General features: G+C 49.8%; 1 protein-coding gene across 1 annotated transcript in view; it reads left to right on the top strand.

Moving 5' to 3' along the window:
• Positions 1–6,072, top strand: part of YIPF4 (Yip1 domain family member 4) — a 32,017-nt gene extending 25,945 nt beyond the window's left edge. Inside the window, exon 6 of the mRNA XM_056124235.1 lies at positions 4,992–6,072. Coding sequence (XP_055980210.1) covers positions 4,992–5,129 — 138 coding nt within the window. The 3' untranslated portion in view covers positions 5,130–6,072. The remainder of the gene's footprint in view (positions 1–4,991) is intronic.
• Positions 6,073–14,617: the final 8,545 nt, after the last annotated feature.

The following is a 14,617-nucleotide window of genomic DNA, read 5'->3' as shown; positions in this document are numbered from 1 at the left end:
GCTTGGTGTGTGTTCACTACTTTAGCACATCTGGCCCCGGTATGTAACCACTTTAAATATTGACTAATATCAAGTATTAGTGGGTGGAAGTACAAGCTAAAAGGAATGTTGCTATTGCTTTGTATTTGTTTTGGGCCACACCCTGTGGTGCTCAATGCCGTCCTGTCTCTGCACTCAGGAATTACTCTTGGCAGTGCTTGGGGATTGAACCTGGGTTGGCTGCTGCACGTAAGGCGAGCATCTGGCCCACTGTACTGTCATTTCAGCCCAGATGTCGCTGTTTCTTTTCAGGCACTTTATTTGAAGCACTTTGTAGCTCCAGAGAGCTACAGGGGGCCTGGAGCAAGCAGCCAGGGAGCACCAGTGCTAGGGTGTAAAAAAGTATGCACCCAGGAGGTTGTGTGTTCGTGGGCTCTCTGGACGGACGGCTCTTCCTCCCTGCCCGCTTTTGGTGCCCTAGAGCCGCTGTGTGTGGCCTGGATCAGGACGGCGGTTGGCCAAGGGCAGGTGAAGGAAGAGACGAGGGCCACGCCGGTTGATCTTTGTAGCACTTTATTACAAGGAAGTTCATCCCACAGAAGAGATTTATGTTATGGAGGCCTAGGTTCTCTCAAGCACACGTCTCCTTGCTAGTCTCTTCGTGGTCCATCTTGCAGCCCTGCTCTCTTTCTCCAGCTCCCTTGTCTCTCCAGTCCCTTGTCTCCAACTCCCCTCTAGTCTGGGCTGACACTCCACCCAGTCCGTAGCCAAATCAACATAAGAAAGCCCTTCCTGACTGCCCCTGGCAAAATACCTCCTTCAGGTGTTTTTCTCTTTTCCTCAGTCCAATCAACAATCAGCTATCAACTATTCTTGAGGCCATGCAGGAAGGACAGAACAGTGTTATCCTACACTGGGGCCCTATGATGGCGGAGAATCGCCAGGGCCACACTTGGCAGCGCTGGGGGTGGGAAGCCACACAGTGTGCGGGACTGAACTCCAAGCCCCAGGCGTGGCCGGCTTGTAGCCCTGGCCATTTTAAGGAACTTTGCAATAAATGTTGAGGCACTTGTATGTTTGCCATAGAGCAAATGTCATGTTGCATTCCTTTATGGTGTGTGGTCTGTTTTGGACCACACCTGGTGGTGCTCTGAAGCTCTTCCTGGCTCATATTTGATGGTCCTTTGGAGCTACTCCTGGCTCCGTGCTCGGGCTGGCTTCTGGTGTTGCTCAGAGAACAGTGTGCTACTAGTGATCAGTCCCAGGCCTGCTGCTGGCCAAGCCGGCGCTCCCCTGCCAAGCTCCCTCCCAGCCCATCCATGGAGCTTGTCAGCATCATCGCATTCAAAATGTTGTCTGTGTTGTCTCCACACTGAAGTCTTAAGTCTTTTTGTTTGGTTTTGGTTTTGGTGCTGGGCGCGGGAGCCAGGCCCTGAAAGGATGCTCTCCACCGTTAAGCCACATCTCTGGCCCCTCAGCAGTTGTTTTCCACCATTGATCTCTGGGCCAGTGCCTTTCCGAGGCAGAAACCACTGGCCTGCTGCCTGGACCATTGGTGAAGAGGACAGAGGCCGGTCCACAGGCATAAGAAGGGTGAAGAACGCCGCCTGAGATACTCGGGAGCGTAGAACTAAACCTTCAGCATCGAGTTTTATTTATCTTCTTGCTTCCACTATCAAACAAACCACTTTAGAGTTGAATCCCTAGAAGCTAGTGCTGGCTTTGTGCAGGGTTTGGGTATTGAGAAAGCAAGTTGCAGGACTAACCACTTCTGAATTCACATCACTTCAAAGATTGGTTTTGCCATCTGCCTGCTCTCTGCCATAGCAGTTGTCTTTCTTACCCTTTATTTGTTCCCCCGTAAAATGGGAATCTTCATTACTTTTAGGGATTGTTGTAAAGATTAAATGAAAGTCTGTTATGTCTGGTACAGTGCTTGGCACAGAGTAGGCATTCAGGTGATAGCTTGTATTAGAAGACCAAGGAGATCTCTCTTTCCTCTACATCCTTATCCTAAACTCTTTGGGGAGGAAGTAAAGGGGAATGACATCCTCAAGGGACCCAGTGACCCTGGTATTAGGCCGACCAGACTGGTGAACGCTGCAAGGACCCCATGGCACCAGCACTGCCAAATGTGGGCGCCTAAAACCTTTTGTTAATCCGCAGTTGAGTGTCTTGCCATGGGGCATTCAGCGATGTAGCCTTCATGGACATGCCGCTCTAATCTTCAGTAGTGTCACTTCCTGCTGCTGTTGTTTCACCTGGGGTAAACGCAGGTTTGTAGACTTCTGAAACCACTCGCAGAATCGCTAGCCGGATCCTCTAGTCACCCCCAGCCCCAGTGCTAGGGATCAGTCCCAGAACCTCACATATAAAAGGCGTTTGTGAGGCCAGAGCAATAGTACAGCAGGTCGGGCATTTGCCTTCCGTGTGGTTGTGGCCAACCCGGCTTTGATGCCCGGCACCCCATAGGGTCCCCCAAGCCCCAGTAGGAGAAATTCACGAGTGCAGAACCAGGAGTAACCCCTGAGCATTGCCTGCCAGGTATGGCTCACACGCCCCCCCACCCCCCAAAAAAGGCATTTGACCTGTGCCTGAGTCACATCCCTGGCCCTCTGGTCATCATGAGCTATAGAGGTCAACCGAAAATTGGTGCTGTTGATTTGTTTTCTATTGGGCTTCCCCAGCAGTGCTGAGGGCCACCAGCACGCCACCTGTCCGTGCTGGGGAGGTCAAACAGTGCCCGGCATTGAACCCACGACTGTACGTGCAGGCATTTATGCCAACCCGTTGAGCTGCTTCCCCAGCCTCCTCAATATTCGTTATGCACATATTAGTATAAAGGGGAAGCCTTTCTGATGATGAAAATTTAGGATAGAAATTGTACGTAGGGTAGGGGAGGTAGTACAGTTGTCCAAGTGCTTGCCTTTCGTGCGTCTGGTTCAGTCGCTGCCACTGCATGGTCGCCGATGGAGCTCCTGTGAGCACTGAGCAGGGAGTAGCCCTCGAGCACTGCTGGGTGTAGCCCTCTTCTTCTAAATATAAGAGCTTTCTTTTTTCCTTTTTTGGCCACATCTGTTGGCTTACTCCTGGCCCTGCACTCCAAGATTACACTCCTGGTGGGGCTCAGGGACCATATGTGGGGCTGGGGATGGAACTTGGGTCAGCTCCATGCAAGCAGGGGGCCACCTACTATGCTCTCAGACACACATCAGACCCTTTTACAGGAAATTTCTCTCTAAAGACATAATCTTCGTGAACAGTGAGTGAACTATTCAGTTTGTTTCTTGTTTCAAAGGTGTGCTGAGTAATACGCTGCAAAACTCTCACTTAACTACCATTACAAAAAGGTTTATGAGTAATAGTTTTTTAACCATTAAATCTTTATCGGTAACTTACCAATCTTTATTTTTGATGTTTTTGTGCCACACCGAGCATTTTTAGGGGCGACTCCTGGTGTTGTCCAGAGACTATCGTGCCAAAGTTTTAACCTGGGCCACCTCTGGCATATATATGTGTGTGTACATATATATATATATATATATATATATATGTATATATACATATATATGTATATGTATATATATTGGAGCGATAGCAGAGCGGTAGGGCGTTTGCCTTGTGCGCAGCCAACCTAGCCGAGCCGGGTTCGATTCCTCCACCCCTCTTGGAGAGCCCAGCAAGCTACCGAGAGCATCTCGCCCGCACAGCAAAGCCTGGCAAACTACCGGTACTATTCGATATGCCAAACACAGTAACAACAAGTCTCACCATGGAGATACTACTGGGCCCGCTCGAGCAAATCGATGAACAATGGGAGGACAGTGACAGTGACAGTATTTCATTTTATTCTTGAATGAAAGTTATGTTTTGAGCCAGTGGTATACTATTCAGTGATAAAACACATACCTTGCATGTATAGGTCCATCGTTTCCATCACCAGCACCAAAAGTAATTTTTTTCCTTCTTTGACTTAATCCTGTATTTGTACCTATTTGTAGGAAAATGCAGCTTTCACTTAAAGTGTTTTAGTGTTTTCCTACTTATTTGAATAAGTAAGAGAAAAAAGTTGTACTTTGTGAGAATCCTACTTCTTTCAGCAGTATGGCCGATCATAGTTTTCCCCCCCCCAAAGCTTCCTGATCATAAATCCCCATGGAGAGTTGTTCAAGGATTGGTTAGTGTCACTGGAGCGACCGGGCAGCAGGTTGGCACTCCCTTTGCGGTCTGCTGAGCAGACAGACCCCTGGCACCACCTGCAGTCCCCTAGGCACTGCCAGGAGGGGTCCATGACAGGAGGAGTCCATGAGAGCAGAGCCAGGAGGCAGTTCTGAGCACAGCACCCCCCCCCCCCCCCAAAAAAAAACCCACACAGAAGCCGAATTTGAACGCATCAAAACCAGGCCCTTCCCTCAGAGATTCTTATGTAGCTGGAGTGAATTCAGGAATTCTTTCTTTTTTTTTTCTTTTTTCTTTTTTCGGGTCACACCAGTGATGCACAGGGGTTACTCCTGGCTTTGCACTCAGGAATTACTACTGGTGGTGCTTGGGGGGGGACATATGGGATGCTGGAAATCGAACCCAAACGCCCTACCTGCTGTACTATCGCTCCAGCCCTTGGAATTCTTTTTTTAACGCACACCCCAGGTGATTCTGCCGGACAAGCTTGGTAGCAGAAGACCCTTTCCTAGAAATCCAAGAGCCTCTGAGGGGGAGAAGTTATTGTTGGCTACAGTCAGTAGGCAGGGTTAGTAGATCCAGGGACTCTGGGACGGTGGCTTGACATGCGTGTGCTTCACGTGCAAGAGGCCAGGGCTCCATCCCAGCACCCAGCCTGGAGGAAGGTCCTCCCAGCACCTGGCAAGCCTGAGCACCTTGGGTGTGACCCAGAACACCCCCGAGAAACTAAAGGAAGACAGGACTGTGAATGTTGTTTTTCTCCTGCGATCCTCACAGCTTGACATGAATTGCTTTCCTCACGCGCTGCCTTCTGTTCCTTTGTGTCTTCAAAGCTGTTTGGTGTGTTTTGGGCCGCCTACAGTGCTGCTTCGTTGTTGGTGGGTGAAGAATTCAAGACCAAAAAGCCTCTCCTGATTTATCCAATCTTTTTATTATACATTTACTTTTTGTCCTTATATACCGGGGTATGATCGACTTCATACGTGAGTAGAAAGAGACAGTGTCACGTGGGTAGGCTGGGAATTCTGCTGAGAGGGATCGGGGAAATCGTTGCTGGTTAAATTGACAGTGTCACCGATGTGAAAGCAAGCTTACGGTCCTTTTAAACAACTTTTTGTATTTAATTAAACAATTGCCGTTGTCTGGAGTTTTTTGGTCAGAATTCTAAATTCTGTTTGATTTTTCATATTCTAGTGAATAAACTATAAGACTTGTGTTCTTAAGGTTGTGTCAATACTCACCTAAAACCCTGTGCCCAAAGCACTGCTTTGGTAATCCGATTTCGCTTGAAGGTTGAAAAGAACATCTTAATCATCTGAAAGTGCAATTTTTTTCCTTAAAGGGTTTTCTCCTGCATTGCAGATCCTGTAGATATATATTTATATTTATACAAAATATATTTATGAAGTAATTCTTATTCACAAAATATATTTCTGGATAGCCTAAAAATGAAGATATTTTAAGTCTGATGCTTCAACTTTCTTTGATTTGGCCATTAATCTTTTTTTATTTGTAAACTTAAATTTGTTTTTTAAATTGTATATAATTTTTAAAAGCTCATACATGCTTCAAAATATCCTTGTCAAAAATTCTTAACTACTAAAACTAATTTTAAAATTTACTCATGTAGACTTCATTTGTTTGAGTGTGCTTTTTAAAAACTATTTTGAATGTCTAAACATCTGATCTAGAGTTTCTGTTTATCTTTCTGACCAAAGGAAGAAGAGGTGTAATAGCTATGGCTTTCATTAAAATTGTCAAATGTGGTCGAATGGTAATATTTATAGCATCAGTAAATATTTTTGAGTGGTACTCCCGAAATTATAAAAATCGCTGGAAAAGAGACCTCTGCAGATCTTGTGGTCCTGCACAATGTTGAATGAACTAGAAACAATAAAATGGTTCCCAGCCGTGTGTTTTGTTTTATAACAACTTGTCCTGTATTACTTGATACTGGAAGAAGTAGTAAGTGATCTTCAAGAGATGTACAATATTCACTAAGATATTAAAATTTCTAATGAATCTCTGTTGCAAACAAGTCCAGGCTCTAGATTTACCTTTCGTATTACTTTGTAAAATAAATAATTAAAATATGTCCATAAAATTGCACCTGCAGGAAAGGTAGCTGAGCGACGGAGTTCTTGCCTTGCACGCCTGGGGCCGTGGGGCCGTGGGTGTACTCCCCACCTGCAGAACAGAACCAGGAATGCCCGCTAATTGTTAGCAAATGACTGCATTGTCCTGGTCTGTCTGGTCCGGAAGAGTGAGCTGATGGCCCCCTCTTCCTGGGGATTCCCTCGGCCACTTCATCAGGAAGCATGAACAAGCGGCAGTCAGGCATGAGGCCCATCTCTGTCTCCCCTCCTCTCCATACAAGCTCTAGAAGTGTGAAGCTACCTTTAAGTCCGATGATTTGGTAAATTACATTTATTGATTTTTTAGTTTAAACAGATAGACCACAGTGATAGAAACATCTGTAAACTAAAATAATACACCATAGTAAGGAAGGATCTAGAGCAGCGATTCCTCAAACTTAACGGACCTCTTTCCAGATAAAAAAAAATTCAGCTCCACTTTGGAAATCTGCCTTCAAGTAAACCAGCAGCACCTCCCCAGGTGCCAGCGAGATGGTGCAGCGGATACGGAGGGGTTTGCCTTGTACAGGGCTGACCCAGGTTCAGTCCCTGGCTCCACGTGTGGTCAGCTGAACACTGCCGGCTTTGACCCCAGAACAACAAAGCAGCAGCGCTCCCCAGTTACATCTGAACTGCCACCTCCGTCATTCCAGGGCCCGCCGAGGGAGTATGGCCCTGGGCGGTGTTCTGGGAAGTCAAACTCAGACCTTCTATGTGGAAAGTCCGTGCTCCAGCCCCGTGAGCTGGCTTCCCAGCCCTTTAAAAATAGTTTTAATGTAATTGTCTAGACCCCAAATTTTTCCCAATATTAATATACTAATGGAGTTCTAAATTAGGGAAAATTTGGGCCAGAGAGATAGTTTAGCGGGTAGGGTGATTGCCCTGCACACAGCCAGTTTGGCTTCAGTGCCCCAGGGTCCCCTATGGGGTCCCCCAAGCACCACGGGGAGTGATTCCTGAGTGCAGCTCCAGGAATAACCCCTGAGCGTCGCTGGGTGTGGCCCAAAACAAAACAAAAATTAGTGAAAATGGACGTTGACTAAAAATATAAAGCAGGCATTCTTGTTTAAATGTTTGAAATTCATTTTTAAATTATGTTAAAGCAGCAAAATAGTGCTTCTGCAGACTAATAAAAACATGTTTGTCGTATTCCGTAAAACTGGTTAGATTTGGGGGTGGGGGGTGACGGTTTGGGATCACGCCTGCAAGTTCTCAGGGCTTATTCCTGGCTCTGTGCTGAGGGATCCCTTTAGTCTTGCAAACACATTAACAGTCCAAAGGGCTGTTGTGATGACTGAGCTAGTTAATATAAAACATGTTCAGTTATTCTGATGGTTGATAAACATTAGCTACTATCATTCTTAATAACATCGATTTATCGTTGGTTTACAAAAAATACTGCATAAACTTAGTCTATACACCCTCATGTATGTAAGCCTCTTCCCCCATCAACATTTGTTATTATTATGCTTTGTCCTGAATTGAAATCATTGAAACAAAAGGGCTTCTAGAAATAATAGGTATGGGAACCTGGTACAGCAGGCGGGGCATTGGCCTGACACGCAGACAACCTGGGTTCGAGGCTGTCATCCCATTTGGTCTTCAAAGCACCACCAGGAGTATTTCCTGAGTGGAGAGCCAGGAGTAACCCCTGAGCATTGCTGGGTGTAACCCAGAAATCAAAAAAAAGAAGAAAAAGTACTATGATTAAAGAGCTCAGACAGTAATAACCTCTAGCCTGGACTGCTAGAACTGCAGAAGTAGAAGTAGATTAGAACTCTCATCAAACCTTGAATGTTTTCTTAATTAGAAATTTAGAAGTCAGAGCAAATGTTTAGAATGTGGAACTATTTTTAGAGTGGGCTTTGCCAAAACTAGAGAGGTCTTAATTCTTTAGGTTGTCAGAAGACAATGTTTTCACTCTATGAGTGTTTTCCAGCCTCCCACATGCATCGGGAGAAGGCCGGGACGGAGGAGGGCGCCGCTGCCGTCAGTCCTCCCGCGCCCACCTGGCGGGCGTCTGCAGCTCGAGTCGTGGCTCCTCCCGACCTTTCCGCTGGCCTTTGATTGGAACCACATTCCCCCTCGGCTTCTGGGTGTCCGGCCCAGCGCCCGACCTGCTCCCCGGCTAGTGCACAGAGACCCGTGCGCACCCACGCCACAGGCTGGCCTCTGGAGAACCTTCCCTCAAGCTTTTGTGCGGTCTTTCATTCCGGGCATAGCCTTCCCTGGTGAGGTGGGGGAGTCACACCGGCGTCCTCAGGACATACTTACTAGCGGGGGACCCTGTGCAGTGCCGGGAATCAAGCCCAAGACAGCCGTGTGCAAGGCAAGCGCCTGTTCGCTGTCCTGTCACCCCGCCCCCTCAGCCCTATTTAAATAGAATTCCATCACGTTTACCTTTCACGTGTTGATGCTGGTGCAGACCCCACTGACTCGCACTGGCTGTGACTTCACACGAATGTTAACGCAGGGGAGCGTCCTGGGCCAAGTGCGGGCCTGGCCCGGGAGGCCCCGATCACATCCTCAGTCTCCCGGGCTGCGCCCCTGAAACCAAAAATAAAGACAAAACACAGAGACCCAAGCCAGCCGTCCTTGGCCCAGTTTGTCCCACAATGCAGATCCCTGCAAGTTCTCTACACCATTCTTCGTTTTCTTCTTTGACGGCAGCAGACTGTGCTCAGGGATCGCTCCTAGCGGTACTCGGGGACCACACAGGATGCCGGGGACCTAACCCGTGCGCTCACTCCTCTGTGTCTAACCGCTCAGACCCCGCTGTGGGCGACGGGCACCCTTGGAACTTGTCTCCCACCAGGAATCCGCTCTGTGTGTGTCTGCGCTTGGTAGAGTGGCACCGCATGGCTGGCGGGGAGCAGGCCAGGCTCAGGAGCTCGGCCTCCCTGTCTGACCGTCATCCGGCAGAGTGTGGAGGTCCGCTTCTCCCCTTGTGCAGAAAAGAAGCGGAAACTCCCGCTGTTCCCCCGGCTCTGCATCAGGCCCTGCACCAGGCGCTGGCCGTGACAGCAGCTTTCGGACGGAGCATGTCATGGGCAGGGCAAAGAACAGGCTGTTTCCACTGCCCGGAGTGGAATCCACTCCAGCTTGAGATTGCTCAGTCCCGGCTGGAGGAACTTCCAGTGTGGGTGTAAAATGGGGCTCCCTCGGCCCTTCACTGGATCCTGGGAAAACCCCCGGGCCTGATCTGATGCCAAAGATGGCTGGTGTTTCCTCGAGTTTCCCACTGGTGCGTTCTGGGTCTCGGGGCGGGTGCTCGCTTTGGGCTTTGCCCGAGGCTTGTGCTGGCTGGCCACGGCTCACGAGAGAACACGAGTCAGTGTTTGATTCAGACGCGTCTGAGAACGCTGAACCCTTCCCAGACCCCGCGACCCCTCTCTCTTTGGGGCCATACACGACAGAGTGCGCGGGGGCTGGCCCTGTGCCCAGGGGTCGTGGCCGAGGGATGAGATGAGGGGGACTGAGTCTGGGGTCAGCCTGAGCCGTGCGCCAGGCCCGCCTTGCCTCAGCCGGCCTGTTACCCAGCCAGAGCCTCGGTATCAGGCGAGTTCCTCTACTGAGGCCTGGAAACATTTCTCATGACGCCCCAAAATACAAAGGAGGTACGACCCCCACCCCCTGTACACAGTGGTAGAAAAGATCCAAAAACCTCGAACATAAAGTCTTGGAAATGTCACCTCAGGCCCGAGGGGTGCGCGTGGGGGCTCACCCGGGCCCGGCACTGACCGCTTAGCAAGCACTGCAGAAACAAACCGAGGCTGCCAGATCAGCGTGTGATGTGATGAAAGTCGTCTCTGCTTTGTGTGAGTTTGGGGCCGCACCGTGGTGCTTGGGACTCATGACTCCTCAGGGATCACTCCTGGACGGCCCTGGGACCATAGGTGGGGCTAGAGATTGAACTGTCTCTCCCACCCTATTGGTGGTGTGTCCCCCCCCCCCCCCCTTTAGGAACTGCCTTTCATTTGGTGATTTCGTTTCCAAGCATTGTTACGCATTTACTCTGTATGGAAATAATTCTTTGGCAGTATGCCCCAGGTAGTTCAGTCTGATTTCCATTTCTTTAGATGTTTTCCGTTTTTATGCCGTGTGCTCTCTGTAGGTAAGCCTGTGATCCTGCTTCATCTCTGGGGGGAGAGAACTGCGCATTTTATTTTATTCCTCGCAGCTGTCGAGAATTTGAATGAGTATACAAATATCGTGGATCTGTTCTCCCGTGATTATTTAGGTTGTTACCAAATGTTTACTGTTAGGTTCAATGCAGAGATGAATATTCTTCTTCACAGAATCTCGCGCATGTGAAAAATAGGTCTCTAATGAAAACTACATGCAGGGCCGGAGCAGTAGGACAGCAGTAGCGCGCTTGCCTTGCACACGGCCAACCTGGGTTTGGTCCCCACATTCCATAGTCCCCTGAGCACCGCCAAGAGTGATCCCTGAGCGCAAGGCCAGGAATAACCCATGAGCATCGCTGGGTGGGCCCCAAACCTAACAAAACCCCCAACATATAAAACAAGAAACCCCCGTGCAGGCATGTCTCTCCTCAGTGGGAGTCGCCAGATAGCTCTTGGCTTGGTCTGAACAGAGCTCTGCTCCCTGCCTGATGCTTAGGGGCCGCTCCTCACCAGAACCCATCTAACCAGCTCTTGTGGGTTGGTTGGTTGGTTGGTTTGGGGCCACACCCAGTATGCTCAGAAGTTACTCCTGGCTCCACACTCAGAAATTGCCCCTGACAGTGCTGGGGGACCAGATGGGATGCCGGGGATCGAACCTGGGTCAAGTGCATGCAAGGCAACGGTTTATTTATTTATTTATTTATTTGCTCTTTGGGTCACACCTGGCGATGCACAGGGGTTACTTCTGGCTCTGCACTCAGGAATTACTCCTAGCGGTGCTCAGGGGACCATGTGGGATGCTGGGAATCGAACTTGGGTTGGCCGCGTGCTAGGCAAACGCCCTACCCGCTGTGCTATTGCTTTAGCCCCGGTAGTGGTTTATTTATTTATCTTTTTTGGCCACTTCCATCAATACTCAGCGGTTATTCCTGGTACTTAGAAGTTACTCCTGGTGGAGCTTGGGGAATCACATGGAATACCGAAGATCAGACCCAGCTTGGCCACTTGCACAAGGCAAGCGCCTAACCCACTGTCCCATCTCTCCAGCCCCAAGGCAAGGGTGTAAACCCATCGTGGTTTTAAGGTGCTTATCCGTGAACTTTTCATATGCTTGTTGGTTGTTCACATTTCCTTTCAGTGAAAAGTTCTTGTACTTCTGTTCTTATTGCTGTTACTTATCTTCTCTGCCACACCTATTATTATGTTTTCCAGCATTGGATTGTTATTTTGCATTGATTTATAGGCGTCATTTCTATATTCCAGAACCAAACTGTTATTCATTTGCAAATATATTCTTCCAGTTTGTGATCTGCCTTTTTGTTTTGGTTACGGTATTTTGGGAACCACAATTTTTTTTTCTTTTTGGGTCACACCCAGCGATGCTCAGGAGTTACTCCGGGCTCTGCACTCAGGAATTACTCCTGGCTGTGCTGGGGGACGATATGGGATGCCAGGGATCGAACCTGGGTCGGCTGCGTGCAAGTACAGCTCTACCTGCTGTACTATCTCTGCGGCCCAACCACCAGAATTTTTAACCTTAACTGAGGCAAATATCAATTGTTTGCTATCATATGTTCAAACAAAAGGACTGGTAGAGAGGTAACTGGGGATTCCGTGCTTGCCTTGCATGCCGCTGACCCTGGTACTGCATCCCGAACAGCCCTGTGATGTGCCCTAACATCAAAACGAAGGAGACGCTTGAAGCCAGATTACTCGGGGTCTAATACCCAACCCAGTCCTGTTGGTCTAATAACCAACAAGCATAAGCCTCACCCCTTAGCTGGGAGACATCCGACAACTTCTTCCAAGCTTCAGTTTCTTAGCTGCATATCGACACTAGTAAAAGTCATATCTGCTTCATGGAATTGTGATTAATTATCAGCGTAGGGCCTGAGAGATAGTACAGCAGGCACGATACTTGCCTTACATATGGCTGACCTTGGTCTGATCCCCAGCATCCCTTTTGGTACCTTGAACCCTGCTAGGAGTGAGCCCTGAGAGGGCAGAGCCAGGAGTAAGCCCTGAGCACCACCGGGTGTGGCCCCCAAATCAAAAATAAATATATAAAGGAAAGTTAACGTACGCATGTGTACGTGTATTAGATTGATGAATTCTTCTGTTTTGATTTGGGGGAGGCTCTCAAGCAGTGCTCACAGTGCCCCAGGCTGCACCCAGCAGTGCTCACCTGCCAGTGATGCTGCTGGAATCCCTGAGGGCCACCCAGGACCACATCTGGTGCTGTTGGGCAGGGTGTGTGCCGGGGATCGAACTCAGGGTCTTGTATGTGCCAGCCCATGCCCCAGCCCTGTGAGCCATCTCCCTGGCCCTCAGTCCTCCTCCTTTCCACTGCTGACCTTGCAGCAAGCCCGGGAGGAAAAAGGGATCCCATATTATTCCAGATCCTGGATCCGAAATCCCATTCTCTGTTCACTAGAACCAAGAGCCTGCAGAAAAATGGCTACTTCTAGGGTTAACACAGTGCATGCGAGGCCGGAGATAGTACAGTGGGGAGAGAGAAGCCACTAGCAGTGATTCCTGAGCGCAGAGCCAAGGATGGCCCCAAACCTGAAACGAAAAACCCCAATGGGCAGCCTGTGGCCTCATGGTCCCACAGACATCTCTGGGCGCGGCCTGGTGGTTTCTGAGCTGCTGGCAGAAGCCCCGCCCCGCAGGCCCATACCTGCAGTCCCCGACCCTCAGGTGGAGTAGCTGGTCCTGCACCACGGGGAGACCCCCCCACCTCCACCATGAGCCCAGCCCGCGCTTCCTCAGTCTCCCCAACAACCAGTTTGAAGGAGCGCTCATTGACCATTCGTTGCAGTCTGAACCTCAATTGAAAGCAAAGGAAAATGACCCACTGAGCAAAGAAAACAGCAGAAGAATTTTGAAGTGGAAAGCCGCATGGAACTGAGAAGTTTGCTGTTTGAGAGGGTTCGGGCATGTGACTGGCGGAGAACCTGGTGTGAGGTCCTCGGTTCAATCCTGGACGCCAAAGAGCAAAGAAGTTGGGCTGGAGCCATGATAGCACAGCGGGGAGGGCGTTTGCCTTGCAAGCAGCAGACCCGGGTTCAATACCCAGCATCCCATATGGTCCCTCAAGCACCGCCAGGAGTAATTCCTGAGTGCAGAGGCAGGAGTAACCCCTGAGCATCGCTGGGTGTGACCCAAAAAGCCAAAAAAAAAAACCAGAAACGAAGTCATCTTTTCTATCAGAACCATGGTCAGCGACTGTGACCCCTGCTGAAAGCGGTGGTGAAGCTTCCAGGGTCGCAAAACGTTTACCTGGACTGGAGAGCTAGTACAAGTTAGTCCAGCTTGTTTTGCACACAGCCGGCCTGAGTTCAACCCAGCACTGCAGACAACAGTGAGCACAGAGCCAGGAGTAAGCCCTCAGCACCAGCAGGCCTGCCTCCCAGTCCAAATGTAATAATAATGTTTAGTCCCAAGAGACTTCAGACTTCTTCGTCAAGACCCTGAACGATCGGTTTGAGGCTCTTCGTGTTCCTAGAACGAACAGACACCGTTGGGCTACATTAGCACACAACAAGGACGAATGGAGACGTTACTGGTGCCCGCTCGAGCAAATCGATGATTAACGGGAAGTCAAGTGATCAAGTCCCAAGAGAACCTCCTAAATGCTGGGGCTAAGCTAATGCTTGTCCCTGGGGAGCCCTGGCAGGTGCGACCAGCACTGTCAGTGTCCCTCGGCCAGGGAGGACATAACCCCTCTGCCTGCCGCCCCGCCCAGGAGCCCAGCCCAGCCTCTGCTCTTCTCCCAGGCGCCGACTCGATGCCACGCGCCTGACCCTGCCGCATTGTCTGTGTTCGTTACTACAAAAGACCAAGAACCGCGAGGGGACACTCGAGGCTCCGGACCCTGAACACCTTCGGATTCCTTTACAGGAAACTTGAGGACAATTGGTGAGATCCGAATGCGGATTGGAGTCGGATTACAGAAAGGCGCTGTCCTGGGCGTTAGGAAAAGCAGGTCGCAGAGATCATTAGAGGTAATGGGCAGAAGGTGACTTCCTCTAAAATGGCTCAGCCGGCGGGAAGGGGGGGGGCACTGCATGATGCCCGCGAGATAAAGCGGGGAGGGCAGCGACCAGACACCAGGCATGGTGTGTGTGTGGGGGGGGGGGGGGTATTCAGGAGTCCTTTGCACGGTGAAATGAAGTCCAAAGACAGCCTTGTGCG

This window comes from Sorex fumeus, unplaced genomic scaffold (genome assembly GCF_029834395.1).
Source record: "Sorex fumeus unplaced genomic scaffold, SorFum_2.1 ptg000006l, whole genome shotgun sequence".
NCBI classification, from domain to species: Eukaryota; Metazoa; Chordata; class Mammalia; order Eulipotyphla; family Soricidae; genus Sorex; species Sorex fumeus.
Note: the sequence above shows the minus strand (reverse complement) of the source record. Positions and strands in the feature narration are given on the sequence as shown.